This window comes from Gadus macrocephalus, chromosome 4 (assembly GCF_031168955.1).
Source record: "Gadus macrocephalus chromosome 4, ASM3116895v1".
NCBI classification, from domain to species: Eukaryota; Metazoa; Chordata; class Actinopteri; order Gadiformes; family Gadidae; genus Gadus; species Gadus macrocephalus.
The window spans coordinates 23,497,584-23,516,702 of record NC_082385.1 but is presented as its reverse complement, the minus strand read 5'-3'; the positions used below and the strand labels follow the sequence as shown (position 1 = coordinate 23,516,702).

At 41.0% G+C, this 19,119-nt stretch overlaps 1 protein-coding gene across 3 annotated transcripts in view; it reads left to right on the top strand.

Annotated features, from left to right (window-relative positions):
- The window catches only part of LOC132456375 (N-chimaerin-like), a 66,608-nt gene that overhangs the window by 7,154 nt on the left and 40,335 nt on the right, over window positions 1-19,119 (top strand). For 2 of the 3 annotated variants that reach the window (XM_060050718.1, XM_060050717.1), the window contains one exon: window positions 2,978-3,091. In XM_060050718.1, the coding sequence (XP_059906701.1) occupies window positions 2,978-3,091 (114 nt within the window). Of the gene's footprint in view, window positions 1-2,409; window positions 2,442-2,977; window positions 3,092-19,119 lie in introns of all 3 variants that reach the window. The other variant, XM_060050716.1, reaches the window with a different exon arrangement.

Below are 19,119 nucleotides of genomic sequence, written 5' to 3'. Positions count from 1 at the left end.
TTTGTTCTCGATTCAATTTAGATTCAGAACTTTTTTGAAATCGATTTATTTCCATAAAAAGAAAAAGCATGCTCAGTCATTGTAATCTAGAAGCAAGTATGCCTAAATGTACATGCCCTTCTACATTTGTCTATGTTATGATTATTACTTTTATGCTGCAAGTTTAGCTCAGAACAATACTACAATGGTGTATTCCCTTTTTTGCTAGTTAAAATGGTTAATTCATTTTGAAATGGTTAATTCTAAATAATATTTAGGTATTTTTGTCATCTGCACGTATTATTGAATCGATATCGAAGCAATTGGATCAATATCAAATCGATATCGAATCGAATGAAGACCTAAAGAATCGAATTGAATTGAATTGTGAGGTACCTTTTTTTTTTTGCAATTTCTTTTTTTTTGTTGCAGTGGAGCTAACAATCCAGCAGCAGTGGTGCACCGCTGCTGAATGCATATAGGGGAAACACTGGATAATTCATCTGTTGATGTCTTTAATGATCATCAAAAAAGTATAAAATGATAAGCAAACTCAGAGTAGCAAACGCAGATGAATTATGAGGTCATATTTTTCAAAATCACACATGGAAATGTACGTAAAAATATTATGGCATCAATTCGAGATGCATCGATAATCGTTTTGGAATCCAATCATTGACCTCATAACCGGAATCGAATCGTGAGGTGCCAAGAGATTCCCACATAAGGTGACTTTCTAACCTTTTATTAAATTTGAGTGACCAATTAAATGCAATTCCGAATTCAGCTATAGTCTTTGATCTATTATTTGGATCTGCTTGAGTATTTTACAAGTGTATGACAGAAACGAAGAGTCTCAGTGCTTGCATCATTGCATGAATGAATTTCCCCGATTCCAAGTAGAAATGACTTATTGATTGAATTCATCGGGTCTCTTATGTTCCCATCCTATTCTGTGGGACAGAATGACCTTATTTTGAGGGAACACACCAGTGTTAAGGTAATGATGGGGAAGTACACATCTGTTCCCGATTGAGCACATGCTGTGATGAGTTGTGTTCATACAGATTAGGGATGGCGAAAACGTAAAATATTCTTGACCGACCACCGAGCCTCATTAACCGGTTAATACAGATTAACCGATCAGATTAAAATGTGCAATTTGAAATAACAGCCATTTCGAGCGGCACAAGCCGCCTGCTATTTTTGCTAACTTTTCCAGATATTGAAGGAACCATTTCTAGATGTACATGGGTTTGAGCAAGGAGATATGTGAGTGTCCAGTGTTGACAGAATGAATGAAAGGGAAGGTGTTTTCAGATACAATATTGAATATGGAGGGGCGTTGTGTACACACGCACGCACACACACACACACACACGTGTACGTTGCCATTGTTGTTGCCTGTGAAAATAAACACCTTGGGAGCAGTATATTTTGTGCGCCCTCTGCTCAGGCCCCGTCCACACAGAGCCAAAACAGGCGAAAACAATCCGATTTTGTTTTATGCAGTTCAGGAATATCTCCGAAACGAGTCATTGCGAAACCGCATCGAGCTGTAGTAAATATTCAGGGTGCTGGTTCTCCACAGAAAAAAGTGGAGCACATCAAGCCTGCGCGTATACAGCCTGCGCGCTGTATACAAATATTCAGTCACGAGGAGATGCAACCTTTTAAATTGAGCAGAAACACTTTTTAATGTACAGTTAGTAATTCAATTGATCAAGGGGCTTTATTTCAAGCTACAAAAATAATACAAATAAAATGTTAAATAAAAAATTCAACGCAACTCTGACGTCCCCCTGCTGGTGGGGGGCTAATGACGTCATCGTTTGCGTTTTAGGAGTCCACACAAATCCTAACCCGAAACCTCATAGGTCCGGATAGATTTGAAACCACCTCCGAGGGTGGTTTCAGAAATGTGCGGTTTCGGGCACCGGATTCGCCGGCTCCGTCTGGACGGTCGGCCGAAACGCAAAAGACTTATGCGGTTTCACCAAAAAATCGCCTCTGTGTGGACGTGGCCTCATTCATGCGTAACGTTGCCCCACCAACAATTGGATGTGCATATACATCTGCTCCTACACACTACTCAGACATACTAGGGCGTGTAAATTAATATTCGCCCCACCTTGGTGGGTCTTTGTCGATTTATTGGCCCGGCCAGCGGATGTGCTGAAAACAACCGAATGTTCTGTGCGCTCAGTCCTTTCCTGTGTTTGCCGGTGCAATATTTCCCCGTCCCTCCTCACGTGTGCTCCAGTGCATGTTCACACTTGTGTGCAGCACAGAGTTACTTGTGGGCCTTTTCTACATTGTTAGTAGAGTGTGGCTGCACCGTCTGCTCTGTCAAATGATCAAATATTGTCCTAAAATGTCTCCTTTCTTGTCTGCAATCTCACACTGTTACCGCGTTGTGTTCCTCCTCAGGTGGACAACCGGCCTAAATATTACGGAAGAGAGTACGTTAGTTTTCTTATTTCTCTATGTATTCTTTGTTCCCCCCAGTAATGTAAACCTGTTCTAACACCGTCCTCAGCAGCGCTATGCTAACTCCAGGGCTCATGTAGATGAGGGGGTTGTCTTTAGTCATGTAAAACAATAGTCAAACCACCCTAGGTCCCAGTTGCCAAGACAATGGGCCCTGAAGACTACATAATCGACCTAGCCATACCTAGTCTAGTCTGGAGTTATTAAACAGGATTGTATTATATTACATTTTGCAATAAAACCCTCCACCCACAGCTCAAATCAAACTAAATTATCGTTGTCTATGGGAGTGAACAAATTTGGAACAAAAGTGATGTCTCCAGTGAATCAAAGTTACTAAACTGTAGTGGCTTAAATATTTTAACTGCCACGAAACATATCTTTTCTGATCCTCCCTGATCTTTAAGTGCCACTAATGTCTACCCCAACTGTAGAGAAGAGGATGTTTTATGTTTGGAGGGAGGGAGGGAGATTGATTGATTCTGTGTAATATGTGCTATATTACCAGGTACCACGGTATGGTCTCCCGGGAGGATGCTGACCAGCTACTGAACCAGGCCGAGGGCAGCTACCTCATCAGAGAGAGCCAGAGACAGCCCGGCACCTACACACTGGCCCTACGGTACTGTGTGTGTGTGTGTTTGAGAGACAGACAGACAGACCCGGTGTCTAAAATCCAGATAGTATCTGGGCCAGACCACGGGCCCCACTCGTTGATGTGCAGCACGATATGCCTCTCGGGAGAAGGTTGTCTAATTTAGCTACCTTCAAACCATTTGCAAGAGAAACCACCTGCGGCCAACCCCTGCGCTAATTTATTTCATTGTGTCAGCTTTCAGATGTTGAGTTTGTGGTCCGTTTTGGTGACAAAGGAGGAAACTTTGTAGTTTGTAGTTAGAAACTACCAACGATGGATTAGAGAAGCGGTTAAACCAGTGGTTTTCAAACTGTGGGGCGCGCCCCCCCTGGGGGGCGCCAGAGTTCTTCAGGGGGGGCGCGACGTGAGAAAAAAATAAACCCGAAAAAACCCTGAAAGTCGATGATTCAAATCATCAGTCGTACTTCAACTGTAGAAGTAACATAACTGAATCAATTTTCAACCGTTTATCTTCGTGCAAACCATTTAACATATCTACACACTTGTATCTCAAGAATTTCGATATCATTTAAAATTTCTTCAGAATCACAGTTTTAGTTTCATACCGCTTCGTTTTCAGCCCATTCTGATACACCTACTTCTAGACATCGTAACTCATTCCTTTTTCAACCGTTTACCATCGTTCAAACCATTAAACAAATCTGCACACTTGTATCTTCAATACTATCGAAACGGAATTTTGATAGCATTTATACTTTTTTCAGAATCACAGTTTTAGTTTCTTACCGGCATCGTTTTCAGTTGCTTATAATAATTTAGGTCACCATAGCAACGCCGGTAAACAAACCCCGCAGATTAGTCTAATCTCTGGACTGAAAATGCAGATCTGATTCGACTGGCAGTTTACACAGATTAAGATGTTCAAATGTATTTGAAAAAGGTTAAGCTAAAACATGCTTAGATAAAGTTGTTAAATTGTGTTAAGAGATCTGTTTAAAAACAGATTTTTTAAGATGTTGTAATGATTAACAAATATGTTTCAAATGTTTCAAAAATATGTTTCAAATGTTTTAAAATTATGATCAGAGATGTTTCAAATGTGTAAAATAATTAAAATAGCTTTCAAAACACAGGTATTTAGAAAAAAAAAATGGGGGGGGGGGGGGCTCAGCTGAATTTTTTTTTCTCTGAGGGGGGGCTCACTCTCTCACACTTTGAAAACCCCTGGGTTAAACAAAGGACCCTGTGGGGGGTACGTACTAGAGCCCGACCGATATACGATTTTTAAGGCCGATAACGATACGAATATTTTGTGATTTAAAAATCCGATATGCCGATATATATATATATATATATATATATATATATATATATATATATATATATATATATATACAGTGGGGCAAAAAAGTATTTAGTCAGCCACCAATTGTGCAAGTTCTCCCACTTAAAAAGATGAGAGAGGCCTGTAATTATTATTTTTTTTTTCATAGGTATACCTCAGCTATGAGAGATAAAATGAAAAAAAAAAAACAGAAAATCACATTGTCTGATTTTTTTTTTAAGAATTTATTTGCAAATTATGGTGGAAAATAAGTATTTGGTCACCTACAAATCAGCAAGATTTCTGGCTGTCACAGACCTGTAACTTCTTCTTTAAGAGGCTCCTCTGTCCTCCACTCGTTAACTGTATTAATGGCACCTGTTTGAACGCCTTATCAGTATAAAAGACACCTGTCCACAACCACAAACAGTCACACTCCAAACTCCACTATGGCCATGACCAAAGAGCTGTCAAAGGACACCAGAAACACAATTGTAGACCTGCACCAGGCTGGGAAGTCTGAATCTGCAATAGGTAAGCAGCTTGGTGTGAAGAAATCAACTGTGGGAGCAATTATTAGGAAATGGAAGACATACAAGACCACTGATAATCTCCCTCGATCTGGGGCTCCACGCAAGATCTCACCCCGTGGGGTCAAAATGATCACAAGAACGGTGAACAAAAATCCCAGAACCACACGGGAGGACCTAGTGAATGACCTCCAGAGAGCTGGGACCAAAGTAACAAAGGCTAACACACTACGCCGCCAGGGACTCAAATCCTGCAGTGCCAGACGTGTCCCCCTGCTAAAGCCAGTGCATGTCCGGGCCCGTTTGAAGTTTGCTAGAGAGCATTTGGATGATCCAGAACAGGATTGGGAGAATGTCATATGGTCAGATGAAACCAAAATAGAACTTTTTGGTAAAAACTCAACTCGTCGTGTTTGGAGGAGAAAGAATGCTGAGTTGCATCCAAAGAACACCATACCTACAGTGAAGCATGGGGGTGGAAACATCATGCTTTGGGGCTGTTTTTCTGCCAAGGGACCAGGACGTCTGATCCGTGTGACGGAACGAATGAATGGGGCCATGTATCGTGAGATTTTGAGTGAAAACCTCCTTCCATCAGCAAGGGCACTGAAGATGAAACGTGGCTGGGTCTTTCAGCATGACAATGACCCCAAACACACCGCCTGGGCAACGAAGGAGTGGCTTCGTAAGAAGCATTTCAAGGTCCTGGAGTGGCCTAGCCAGTCTCCAGATCTCAACCCCATAGAAAATCTTTGGAGGGAGTTGAAAGTCCGTGTTGCCCAGCGAAGGTCCAAAAACATCACTGCTCTAGAGGAGATCTGCATGGAGGAATGGGCCAAAATACCAGCAGCAGTGTGTGAAAACCTTGTAAAGACTTACAGAAAACGTTTGACCTCTGTCATTGCCAACAAAGGGCATGTAACAAAGTATTGAGATGACCTTTTGTTATTGACCAAATACTTATTTTCCACCATAATTTGCAAATAATTTCTTTAAAAATCAGACAATGTGATTTTCTAGATTTTTTTTTTTTTCATTTTGTCTCTCATAGCTGAGGTATACCTATGATAAAAATTACAGGCCTCTCTCATCTTTTTAAGTGGGAGAACTTGCACAATTGGTGGCTGACTAAATACTTTTTTGCCCCACTGTATATATATATATATATATATATATATATATATATATATATATATATATATATATAAAAAATCCAGAAACGCGCAACAAAACAAACAGATTTCTCTAACATTGGTTATTTGTAGTTATCCTTTAAAACCTTTTCACTCTCAGCTAACACGTAACAACAGCAAAACTGGACATGGTAGTCATGAATTAAGTCATGCTTATCGACTTTAGAGATTTGATGGGGATGTTCTTTTGGTAACACTTTTTTTTTTTTTTTTTTTTTTGAGCACTCTACATTCTAAGCAGAATCTCAGAGTGCTAAAGGACAAAAGGACAGTTTAAGAAAATGTTTACATTTTTTAAAAAGTAGGAAATGCCTTTATGAATAAAAAGGTTTTTAGGCCAGTCTTAAAACAGTCTAGTGTCTGTGTTGCCCTTAAGTGGTCCGGGAGGCTGTTCCACAGTCGAGGGGCTGCAGCGGCGAAGGCCCGGTCGCCTATGGTGCGTAGCCTGGTGTTTGGGATCTGCAGGGACAGACTGTTATTTGATCTGAGGGGGCGGGTTGATGTTTGGGGAGTGATGAGTTCTTGCAGGTAAGGGGGGGCATGACCGTTTATGCATTGGTGGGTGAGTAGGAGGACTTTGTAGTCAACGCGGGATGAGACAGGGAGCCAGTGCAGTGAGTGTAAAATGGGGGTTATGTGGTTGTATTTCCTGACTCTCATCAGGATCCTGGCAGCGCTGTTCTGGATGTACTGCAGCTTTTGGATGTTCCTGCCAGTGAACAGTGAATTGCAGTAGTCCAGTCTTGAGGAGATGAAGGCGTGGACGAGCTTCTCAGCATCTGGCAGGGTTAAAATGGGGCGGAGCTTAGCGATGTTTTTGAGATGGTAGGAGATTTTGCACAGATGCTTTATATGATCGTTGAAGGTGAGGTGAGGGTCAAACCTAACTCCTAGATTTGTGACTGTGGTGGAGAGGGGTATGACCTGACTGTCGAAGGTGAGATGAGTTATGGAGGATGACTGAACCTGGTGTGGAGTGCCAACAAGAAGGGCCTCGGTTTTGCTGCTGTTTAGCTGGAGAAAGTTGTTTCTCATCCATGCCTTTATCTCCCCAAGACAGGCAGTGAGACATGACATGGCAGCAGAGGGGCTTGAGGCAGTTTTGATGTACAGCTGTGTGTCATCGGCATAGCAGTGGAAGGACATCCCATGTCTGCTGACAACACAGCCGAGGGGGAGCATGTAGATAATAAAGAGGATGGGGCAGAGGACAGACCCTTGTGGAACACCACAGGAGACAGGGAGCTGTCTGGAATTGCATCTTCCCAGTGAGACATACTCAGTTCTGCCAGATAGGTAGGACTGGAACCACTTGAGTGCAGAGCCTGACAGTCCAATGGTGGTGTGGAGGCGCTCTAGGAGGATTGTGTGATCCACTGTGTCATTTTCCTGATGATTTCCTCAACATGGCTCTCCTGAACCTCAGCAAGATGCAGGGGAGACAGCACACTTGCAGATAGGGTGTTGGCGTCAGAGGGAAGCAGAGATGGAGAGCTGGACATCTCAGAGCGAATGCTGTCAACCTTTGATCTGAAAAAGTCGATGAAGCTGTTACATTGCTCTTCTGTAGCTTCAGTTGAGGAGGATGGTTGTGGTTTCAGGAGATGCTTTATGGTGGAAAAAAGCTGTTTAGAGTTTCCAGGGTTTTCATTTATTAGGCTGGAGTAGAACTGTGAGCGAGCATCTTTAAGGGAATTTGAGTAGGCCTTTTGATGCTCACGGAAGGCCAGCTTATGGACTGTGAGCCCAGAGTGCCTGCATCGCCGTTCCAAGACACACCCAGCTGTTTTCATTTTCCTCAGTTCATGAGTGAACCATGGAGCAGACCGTGAGAAATTAACAATACGTGATTTGACCGGGGCATGGAGATCAAAAACACTGCTCAGTGAGGTATTATAGTTTTGATAGTCCACTGTTGACACTCAACAAGCCATCAGTAGATACTCAGTTGCATGTCAACAGTTAATTGAGTTGACAATCAACTGAACTATATCAACAGATAAGTAACATGTATTCAACTGACTGTAAGTTAACTATAAGTTGCACTATTAGTAGATGGTTAGTTGATATTTGACAGAGCTTGTTCAACAGATAAGAAACAAGGATTCAACTAACTCTGTTAACTATAAGTTGCACTATTAGTTGATGTTGTTTTGTACACGTAGCATGCATTCAACTAACTGTCAGTTAACTATTAGTTGCATTATTAGTAGATGGTTAGTTGATATTCAACAAAGCTTTCAACAGATAAGAAACAAGCATTCAACTAACTGTAAGTTAACTACACGTTGCACTATTAGCTGATGTTTAGTTGATATTCAACAGTGAGTTAGTTGATACTCTACAGAGCTTGTCAACAAATATGTAACATGCATTCAACTAAGTGTTAGTTAACTATAGGATATTTTTATTTTGTTTACAAAAACAGTCTGCAACAGACATTGTGCTTTTTACTACATGTTCTTTACAAATATTCAACTATCAGTTGAGTGTCAACTTCTAGTAAGTTGACTATCAACTGCTGTTATTAACCAATTCTCAACTTACGTTTCATATGGTTCAACTTTCCCCCACTCACAAGGAACACATGTGAATGTGTTCTAATGAATGAACATTCAACCCTCTGTTGATCATATATGTTCATTGTAAAATAAAGATGAGAATATTTTATCAATCAATAGGCACCCTGTGTAGGTGACAACCTGTTGATTGTCATATGACTGTCGACAAACTATCAGTCAATATTCAACTAAGCATTAGTAGAGAGGTCTTAGGACTGTCAAATTAAAGTGAAAACAGTTTAGTGTCTACAAACTATTAACAGAGCAAAACAGAGAAAATAGTTGACTATCAGTTGATTCTCAACAAACTATCAGTCGATATTCAACTAAGCATTAGTAGAGAGGTCTTAGGACTGTCGAATTAAAGTGAAAACAGTTTAGTGTATACACACTATTAACAGAGCAAAACAGAGAAAATAGTTGATTCTCAACAAACTATCAGTCGATGTTCAACTAAGCATTAGTAGAGAGGTCTTAGGACTGTCAAATTAAAGTGAAAACAGTTGAGTACAGTAGACACTCTACAAACTAGTAACAGTACAAAATAGACAAGTTTTGCTCAACTGATCAGTAAAACTGGATGACCGCAAAGTGAAATAAACAACACATAAGCAGCATATCAGAGAAGAAAGCAACTTTATTATTTCAAAAAAACTAAACTTTAACAGAACTTTTTTTTACAAAGGAAAATTTCAAAGAGACCATTACCGTTTGAACAAATACAATTTTTTTTTTTTTTTTTTAAATAAATGAAAACACTCCCCTTTCTCCTCTGTCCATTTCAGCCTCAGCCTCTTTTGGTGAATGGTATCAGTTTTTTTTTTCTTTTTAAATTCTTCAATCTTCAAAGAAAGCTCTCCAACTATTTTTGATTCGCAGACCTTTGCTAAATGGAGGAGCGTCTTTTTGCCCTTTATCTCCTCCAGGACACTTCTGTAAGCTATATACAGTTCTGCGATTGCGGCGGTGTCCTTCACGGCATTTCTTGAGACGCCTGCCTTTAGGAATGCCCTTGACATCGTGTGTCCCCTTTTAATTATTCGAAGGACCTGGCAGTACCGCTTCACCACATCCGATATTGTTGTCACTGAAAATGGAAAAAAAATCCATTTCATCACTCAATTTGGCCCACCTGATTGTGTTAACCTGCTCGATTTTAGGCAATGCAGCTCAGGGTTCACAAACTTTTGCACATACAACAGTTGGCAAATCATTTGTTTGATCTGTTTTAACAATTGATTTCCGGAAAAGAAAAATGTTGAATTGATAAACAATTCTGTTATTTCTAAAAAAAAATACTGGTATTGATAAAAAATTAATTAATAATGGTTAAACACAATAAAATTCCAAAATGGTCAAGGGGTTCACAGACTTTCAAGCAGCACTGTATATGTAATGTCTGAACCTAAAGAAATACAGCACAATTATATAATTTACTTTACCACGATATCCTTTGGCCTTTGACTTCTTCGACTTCTACGACTTTTTGCTCCTTTTTTTTGCTTTCTTCTTGTGCTTCCTCTTTTTCTTTCGGCCATCAGAGGAGGAAGAGCTGCTGCTGCTGGAATCTGAGTCTGTGCTGGAGCTGCTACTTGCGTCAGTGTTTGACTCTGGTTCAGTGTCAGTGTTGTCCACTTTGTCACCTGGGAAATGACGAAAAGCAGAAAAAAGCACTTAAAACAACTTTTAAGGGTAACTTTACCCCCAGTCTCAGCATAACTTGTCACACTGCACAATTTTGAAAAATGCGTTCTGACCAAGGTTCTGACGGCTCAGTTAGGAAGAAGGTGGCTGTAAAGGACGCTGGGTTAATCTAGCTGTCACTCAAGAAGATCTAAATGATATAACTTCCTTGAAAAGCAGAGTGACAGAGAGTCTAAGGGCACTATCGCTACACGATGTGAGCTCATATGTCACACAGATGTGTTGTTTGAGGTGGAGGATTTTTCTAATTTTAAATTGTTGGAGGGCAATTCGGAAGTGGATGATGTATCTTGATTAGGGCTCGACCGATATTGATTTTTGAGTGCCGATGCCGATTATTTTCAGAGAAAAATTACGATTACGATTTAATCGGCCGATTAAAAACAAAACAAAAAAAAGCATATAAAACGTAGTTTTTGATACCTTAAATAATAATAATAATAATAATAAATTTTATTTATAATGCACTTTATATTCAAGAATCTCAAAGTGCTTCAGAGAAAAAAAAACTATTAAAAGGGGGAACCTCAAAGAAAGTTTAGCTAAATGCTCTTTTAACCCATTTAGGCCTAAAGCGCCTGGAAAAAATGCCTGTAAAACCTATAGGCGATTTCAGAAAAGCCCCCAAAACCTGAAGTTTTTCTAGAAATTCAGCAATTGTGTCAACGCCTACTAAATTACTGATTTCTCAGCCCCTGTAACAGATAGGAACACAATTCAAAAAGTATTTGAGAGCTGACACCTGTGGCTTTCATGGGAAATTTGAGTTTTTATTTACAAATATTTACAATATTTACATACAGGTAGAAAAGTAAATAAAAAAGTAAAAAAATATGTAAAAGTGCAGGAACAGCACAAAACTGTAAAAAAAATAAAGTATAATAAAGTGAAATAAGTATATAAGAAAGTAATAAAGTATATAATAACAAACATGGGAAGGGGAACAGACTGGGACTAAAACTGTAAACAGTCTGCGTTTTAAATTACATGCACTTGTATGTGATGACTACTGAATAAAAGTATTATGCATAATACAAATACAATTGCATTCCATCCTAAGAAGTAGCGTAATTAAAAGATACAGGCTATAATTTGGGAATGTATAGTAGCCTTGGCCTTATTGTTCTGGAGATCGCAGTTAGGTGTGAAATCCAAAGAAGCTCTATTCTTTGGAAGAGCCTTGAACATCCTGCATACGGGCCCGTCGTTGCCTTGTTACGCCACTGGTGGTGACATTCCAGAGAAGCTTATCTGGTTTTACGGGTGCTTTACGCATCTCCGGGACAGTAATACATCTCTTACATATAAACTGTCGTCATTTCTTATTACAGCATCATCACAATCAATAAGTATTACTATTGATAAGTATAAGTGACATTCCAGAGAAGCTTATCTGGTTTTACGCACCCGGGTGCTTTACGCATCTCCGGGACAGTAATACATCTCTTACATATAAACTGTAGTAATTACTTATTACAGCATCATCCCAATCAATAAGTATTACTATTGTCCTTGCCTCCAGATGGCCGCAAATCTGTCCCGGGACATATTTCTGGCGAATTGCGTCCGAAAGAGATTCTTACTCTGTCGCCAGTAATCTCTTCGCACCGGCAACACAAGCAGCCCCATTCCCATAGCCCCATTCCATACTTCTTCTTCCTCGTCGTCATTCACGAACATGTGCCTTAACCATAATTCCCGGTCAATCGGTTCGTATTCGTCATCAAAGGACTCGGCCTCATCAACATCTTCGAAGCCGAGAAACTCGAAATCGCTACCGTCAGAAAAGTCTTCAGTCTCAAATTCCGCCATACTTGCTTGAAGAAATTTCTGAACTAAACTCACGAGGAACAAGTTGACACCTATATGTGTCTATTCTGATGCATTTCATTGACCCAGAGGCCGACACTTTGGGCAAAAACCCCCCTTTTACAGAAAAACGACGCAAACGCTTTCCCGTCCTTAAAGGTAGAATGACGCAACAGCGCCCCCGGCTTTAAAGGTAGAACAGCGGCAATGCTTTCCCGGCTTAAATGGGTTAAAGAGATGGGTTTTGAGGTTCCGTTTAAAAAGAGCTGTAGTCTGTGGAGCCCTCAGGTGGTCAGGGAGGGCGTTCCATAGTCTAGGGGCAGCAGCAGAAAAGGCCCGATCACCCATGGTGCACAGCTTCGTATGTCGGGTTTGGAGGGTGTGAGTGGATCCTGAACGGAGTGTACGTGAGGTTGTCGGGGGGGGGGTGAGGAGTTCCTGAAGGTAGAGGGGGGCAAGTCCGAGAAGGCACTGGTGGGTGAGGAGGGAGACCTTGTACTCAATTCTGAGTGGGACAGGGAGCCAGTGCAGTGATTTCAGGATGGGGGTGATGTGGTCATGCTTGCGCACCCTCATCAGGACCCGGGCAGCAAAAATCTAACTACAGTCTGCACTACCAACAGTCACTGGAGCTGAACAGTTCACATCACCTGCAAAATAGGCTCAGAGCAGCAAACACTATGAACCAGTGTGTTTAAATATACTTTAAACACTTTTGACGAATATGTGCATTGAATGCAGAACCTTTGAGTGTTTTAGAATACATTTACAGTCAAAAATTTGTGCAATGTAAAATGTAAAATAAATAACTAACTCCCAATGTGCTGCGCTCGTGAGCAGTGACTAACACGTGCGTGCTGAGCAGTATGGTCTCACCGTTAGAGTCTACAGTATAACAAATTAACATGGCCTGGGACCTAAAGAAAAACAGGCACAACATGCTCAAACAACGCGTCTTGTGTACATTGGTGAGGTGAGCGCGCAGATGCCTGAGCGAGCGTGCTTTCATGTTGTACGGTAAAATTCAATCTGCTCTTTTTTACTCCAGCTAAAGTTGTTAGTTAGCCAGGCGAGTAGGAGTGCAATCTGCAGGATACTAAGCGCAATAACATTTGAAAAAAAAAAAAATAATAATAATAATCAGTTGTAATCGGCGTCTTTTTGGCAGATGTTGATTATTTTCAAAAAGGCTATAATCGGCCGATTAAACCGGCAGGCCGATGAATCGGTCGGGCCCTAATCTTGATAGTAGTGTTATGAGACAGTGTAGCCTAAGTGAGTGAGCGAGAATGGCAGTGTGTTGTTGTTTGAGGGATTTCAGTGAGTGCATGGACGAGCGAGGAGAGTGAGCGGTAAGCATGTGTCAATCAAGCAAAGCAATGAATGAGTCTGGGTGTGTGAATGCAAGCGAGAGAAAGCAGCATAAGCTAATGCAACCTACTGTAAAGTGAGTGCAACGGGAATAAAGTAAGCCTGTCAAAAATCGGTGTCCTCCTCATTCCGACCCACTGCCGGTAGAGTTGAGGGTGTTACCGTAACAGTTGTGTATTTTTTAAAAGAGCGCAGCTGGCCGGCTTTGCAGCGTTCACCTGTAAGGCGCAGGTGTGAATAGTGCCCACCTGATAGGCTGATGTCTATCAGATGTTGTGACGTAGAGTGACCCTCATACAATGGGTGAACTCCAATATTGTGGTTGTTGTAGTGAAGCCACATACATTACAGTTTTTTTTTCGATCGCTAACCCACAGTGGGCACAACTGGAGCTCAATGTGCAAAAATCTAACTACAGTCTGCACTACCAACAGTCACTGGAGCTGAACAGTTCATATCACCTGCAAAATAGGCTCAGAGCAGCAAACACTATGAACCAGCCTCATCGCGATAACACATAATGTCACTCAGAACATGCTCAGAGTATAAAGCATCAAACCCCAATTCACAAATGACAAACTTTGATCTTTACAGTTTAAATAATCTGAGTTACTTACACAAATTACGTAATATTTTCTTTGAAGAAAGAGTGAAATTTAATAACAAACCAGTTTTTACTAGGTTATCATAAATAAATGAAAATCAGAAGTTTGCTTCAATAGATACATCTTTAGTATATCTTATTGATACCATTTCTGAATGTAGTATTTATCTGTGTTAATATTTTATAATTCTAAAACAGAAGTCAATTCCTTCAATTTTGCAATTTACTGAAAGGATGCATCTCAAATTTTCATAACTTTTTTAAAAATCCGAATTACCGATGCAACTTTAAATCTTTGCAGATTGGGTTGCACTCTCAAACCTGCCTCTCTCAATGAGAGACCATGATTCACAACAGGGTCTATCAGTGTAGCCCTTACTGTATTTCATCAGACATAAAGTTCTATGTCTTCTTGGGGCCTCTCCTAATAGTCCAATCTCCTAACCTATAAGCCTCCTTTCCTAAACCTTAACCCCTGAACGTCATCGGGGTTAAGGAGAGATGAAAGGTGCTTCCTATCGAACATAGGAAAAGACAGCAATGTTTCAAATGAATTCGACTCCACTTTTCCTAGTTTTACAACACTAGCCTATTTTGATCCATGCGTTCTTTTCATATTGATTTTAATCAGGTTTTCGCCAACAGAGTGAGAATCCCTCCGATATATCCCAATTCACATGTGGAATAAAAAGAGGCTACATATGTTGATGTTGAAATTAACTGCCCCAGTAACTTCATTAAATGTGAAGTTGGTATTTTATTTTCTTATGGTGTAAATTATGTGCTACGAAAATAACTATTATGATGTTGGTCTTTTATGAGTTCTTTATTATCATTATGGGGGAGGGGGGGTGGGGGGTATTTTGTTTTAGCCGAGTTAAATCTTCCTCTCCTCTCCTCTCTTCTGTTTTACCTCTTGTTCGTATGAATTTGTGTAGAGTCGGTAAACTCCGGCGGTGGCCTGTTGCTTTAAGTCTTGCCGCCGTAAAGGATTATGGGATACCACTATCTCCTTTCCTTTCGCATAGGTTGGTCCGGAGTAACCTATGCTAAAGTAGGGTTAAAGGATGAATCAAGGCTCCTTTCCCATGCCTTTCCTAAGTATTTTGAGAATTCGAATCACCTGTCCGCCGAGTATTTCCGGGTCATCTTGATAGGAAAGGAAATTTCCTATGCAAAAAAGACTATTCGGAGAGGCCCTAGGTCTTCCACACATCCACACTCTCACTGCCACTCTTCTCCCTCCACCAACCTTTCTTCCTTGGTCCATTTCCAAAAGAAAGTATTTTTGTACTTTCCCTATATACTGTACATATGTTCACTCACAAGTCTAAAACAAGACACCTTGTGTTTCAGTTGAAATTGCAATCCACAGTGTTTAAAATGCACCAGGATGAAGTCCATTCTGTTTTGAATGTGTGGTTTACAGTTGTGACAGCAGTGTGTTAGCATTTGAACAAAGTGCTGAAAATCCACAGTGTTGTGCAGGTTGTGATATAAGCCATGAGATAAGTGTGTAGAGTTCTGCAAATTGTGTTTAAGCAATGAAAAATGAGCTAGTGGTTGGTCCACAGGAACTGCATGCTGAGTTTTGCACGTGTCGCTCCAGTTGTGCCCACTGTGGTTAAGCGATCATAAAAAACTGTATTGAAATCCTCAGGTAAAACTATACTCTAGCTTTACAAACCTTGCTCTGCTGAAGGCCTTTGCTCAAGCTGCTGCTTCAGTAAAGCGTTCTCCTGCAACTCTATCCGTGTCTGCAGCTCTTCTGACTTCTTCTTCCATTGGACTTTGCCTGGTTGAAATAGAATATTTTCCATATTAACAACTGCAACATATGACATGATAGATAAAAAATTCATGTTAGTAGAGTATATGAGGCAAACCTTGTAGGAAAAGTACAATGCTTTTTTTATATGCATAATAATATTTGATCTATAAAACATACTACTGAAGTCTCGACTGGACACGCTGACAAGCATAAAATAAATTCAAATCTCCTCATGAAGCACATGAATCTGCACCTGCCACTGTCAGGCAACTCGGAGTCCAACAAAAATAATCCCACACAAGGATCAATTCTGCCCCACCATAATATGTGTTGGTGTGTTTTTCTGCACAATCCTCCTCTCTCTGGATGTGTTTTACATAGCGTGGTTCCAGAGTACGCCTGTTTTAGGCACCTGAATATCTGTGGATATTGTCTTTAATAATCGTGATTACACTGTCAATCAAAATAATCGTGATTATGATTATGATTTTTGCCATAATATACATGCTGATATGTTCAGCGATCAGATGGAGAGGAGCGTCTCCCGTAGCCTACAGTGCCAACAGGTTCACGCTGCGCTTTGCATGAAGTGTGTGTGTTTTTATTTTTCTTCCCAACGGGACCGTCAAACTCAATACTGTCCCAGTGTCAGTTTGGAGCTGAACTGCGCCGAACTGCTAGCTGATACACAGCTAAATCAGCTGTGTTTCAGTTTGAGCCTATCCTTCTCGCGAGCCGCGCGTCCAGCAGCAAAAATACAGTAGGCTATACATTATGTTTCACATCGTAGGCTACAAACCACATAACGTGGCATTGACATAGGGCTACATATTATAATGAAACAACAATAATTTGATGTTTTTCTTCTTTATTTATAGGCTAGATGTAGGCATTTTTATTATTTTTAACCCCATATTATATCAATGATATATTTCGCAGTTTTTATTTCGTTCTTCCTGCTTCTCTCCACCCCAGAATGTCTGTCCAATGAATGAATGATCTCAGATCAGGTTTTGCTTCGTAATGCTGGTTCACTTGCAAAAGGGGCAATATGAAAGTGGACCACACCAAACTAAAAAAATCTAAATTCTATTTGGTCTGGACCAAAGCAAGTGAACCAACGGACTTTCCATGTGTGAATACACCTTAAGTCACACCACTAAACATCTAAATGCATGAGTAATACCATCTTATGACACTAAAATGCGCCTTGATAGGCGCTCATAGGCGCACAGGTCACACAAGACAAAAACCTGCAAAAATTATGTAGATAAATATCACTGGTAAGGGGCTTCTGTTTTTGGTGAAATACAGTTGCTTATTTGCAGCTGAATTATTACTTTGAAAAGTAGTCCCGCCACCGTCTCGCAATTAAACGCTTGTGGTGGCGTTAATAAAAAGTCCCGCAATTTTATGGTTCATGGTCTAAAGCTAATTATGAGCCTTTGGTTGATATCCAGACAATCCTCTATTATTCAGTTGGCAATGACCACCCGCAACACTGCTACATGCGCCAAAGTATGTGAATATCGAGACGGGAAGAAAAGTCTACGATGTCGCCAAGCAGCTATTAACGTTGTCACCCCCTAGCTAAGCAAAACTAACGTTACTAGCTCTTGCTGAGCCCGGCCAGAAACAGTTCTGAGTATTACACTAACTTTACAAATGTGTCAACCCAACTTACCAGCAGTAGGCATATCGGAGCTTTCTCCTTCATTCCCCCGCTGTCCTTTTGCCCGGGTAGAGCGCTCAGGCCTTTCCACCATAGGCCTATTCATATTTCCAGGCGAGGCCGATCTTAACTGATGAAAAATCATATGCTGGTACTGAAACAAGAGATAGGCCTAACATAAGTGGTTCACACGTACAAGTAATGGCGCCTGCTTTCGAAATAAAACAATAACTGTTGAGAGAGGGTTGATACTTACCATAGCGACAAGATCCAATTTATTTTGCGCAGACTAATAGCTTCTTTCAACAGCACCGAGTTGGCGGTGCGGCTTAGCCAATCGGACGGTAGAAGCGCTTGATTATTATGATTGAGTCAGGCATCAACCAGGGAATCAGCCCAACCTTTGCGGTGGGAGGTCAGTGTTTCCCACAGACCAAGGACCAATGTGTGGTGCGGGGGGGGGGGGGGGGGGCGGGGGGGGCGGGCGGGGCGGCGGCGCACTCACTGACGTCTGCGACACGGCGACGCGGCCGTCAGTGAGTGTGCATGTAACTCCGCGTTTACATGCGGACACATCTGATTTGCATAGATGTGGAAGAACAGCTCAATCGGAATAGAAAAGTATCATATATATATATATACGCCTCAATCGGTTCGGAATAGAATTCTATGCGGAATAGAATAGGTGGTGTAGTCCGCTATAAATACTTATTCCGATTAGTTTGGGGTTTAACTTGGAGCAGCTGCAGTAGTTCGCAATTGGTCCACTCCGTCTGTACTTTAATGCACACCGAACCTTACCGCTGTCAAGGAAATTGGATTTATTGCCTGATTCACGTCTTTGTTATTATCACTCGTAGTAGTTTCAGTAGTCCGGTAACTTAACAACCCCAGCGTGTCCGGTTGCTAAGCGACGGGTGACATCGGTGGGTTCATGTGTTAGCATCGTCGTGTGTGTGTGTGTGTGTGTGTGTGTGTGTGTGTGTGTGTGTGTGTGTGTGTGTGTGTGTGTGTGTGTGTGTGTGTGTGTGTGTGTGTGTGTGTGTGTGTGTGTGTGTGTGTGTGTGTGTGTGTGAATGACAGGGGGAACGAGTGCTATGCAGAGATGAATGGACGGAAAGATTTTTAGATTTCCAAATCGCGTCATTAAAAAGAAAAAAAAATTAAAAAAAAAAAAAAGAAAAAGACAGAATCAATTCGTGGCGCTCGATGTTGATTCTGTGGCGCCGCGCCACACAATGGTCTATGTATGGGAAACACTGGAGGTGTTCAGATGTAAAAATCAAGCGTACCTCCACATATTGAACCAATAACAGAAAAGTGCGCCAGATTTTCAAATCAGGGACTTTTTGGCCAGTAACATCAGTTATTTCCTCTGCCCACCGGTGCTATGGCTTCGCTTGCAGGAACACTTTTGAGAAAAGTGAATGTCATGGAGACAAAAAAAACTTCATTCAAGTTGATAACATGGTTGCAAAAGAAAAGGTTGCTGCAAAGAAAAGTGAAATGCAAA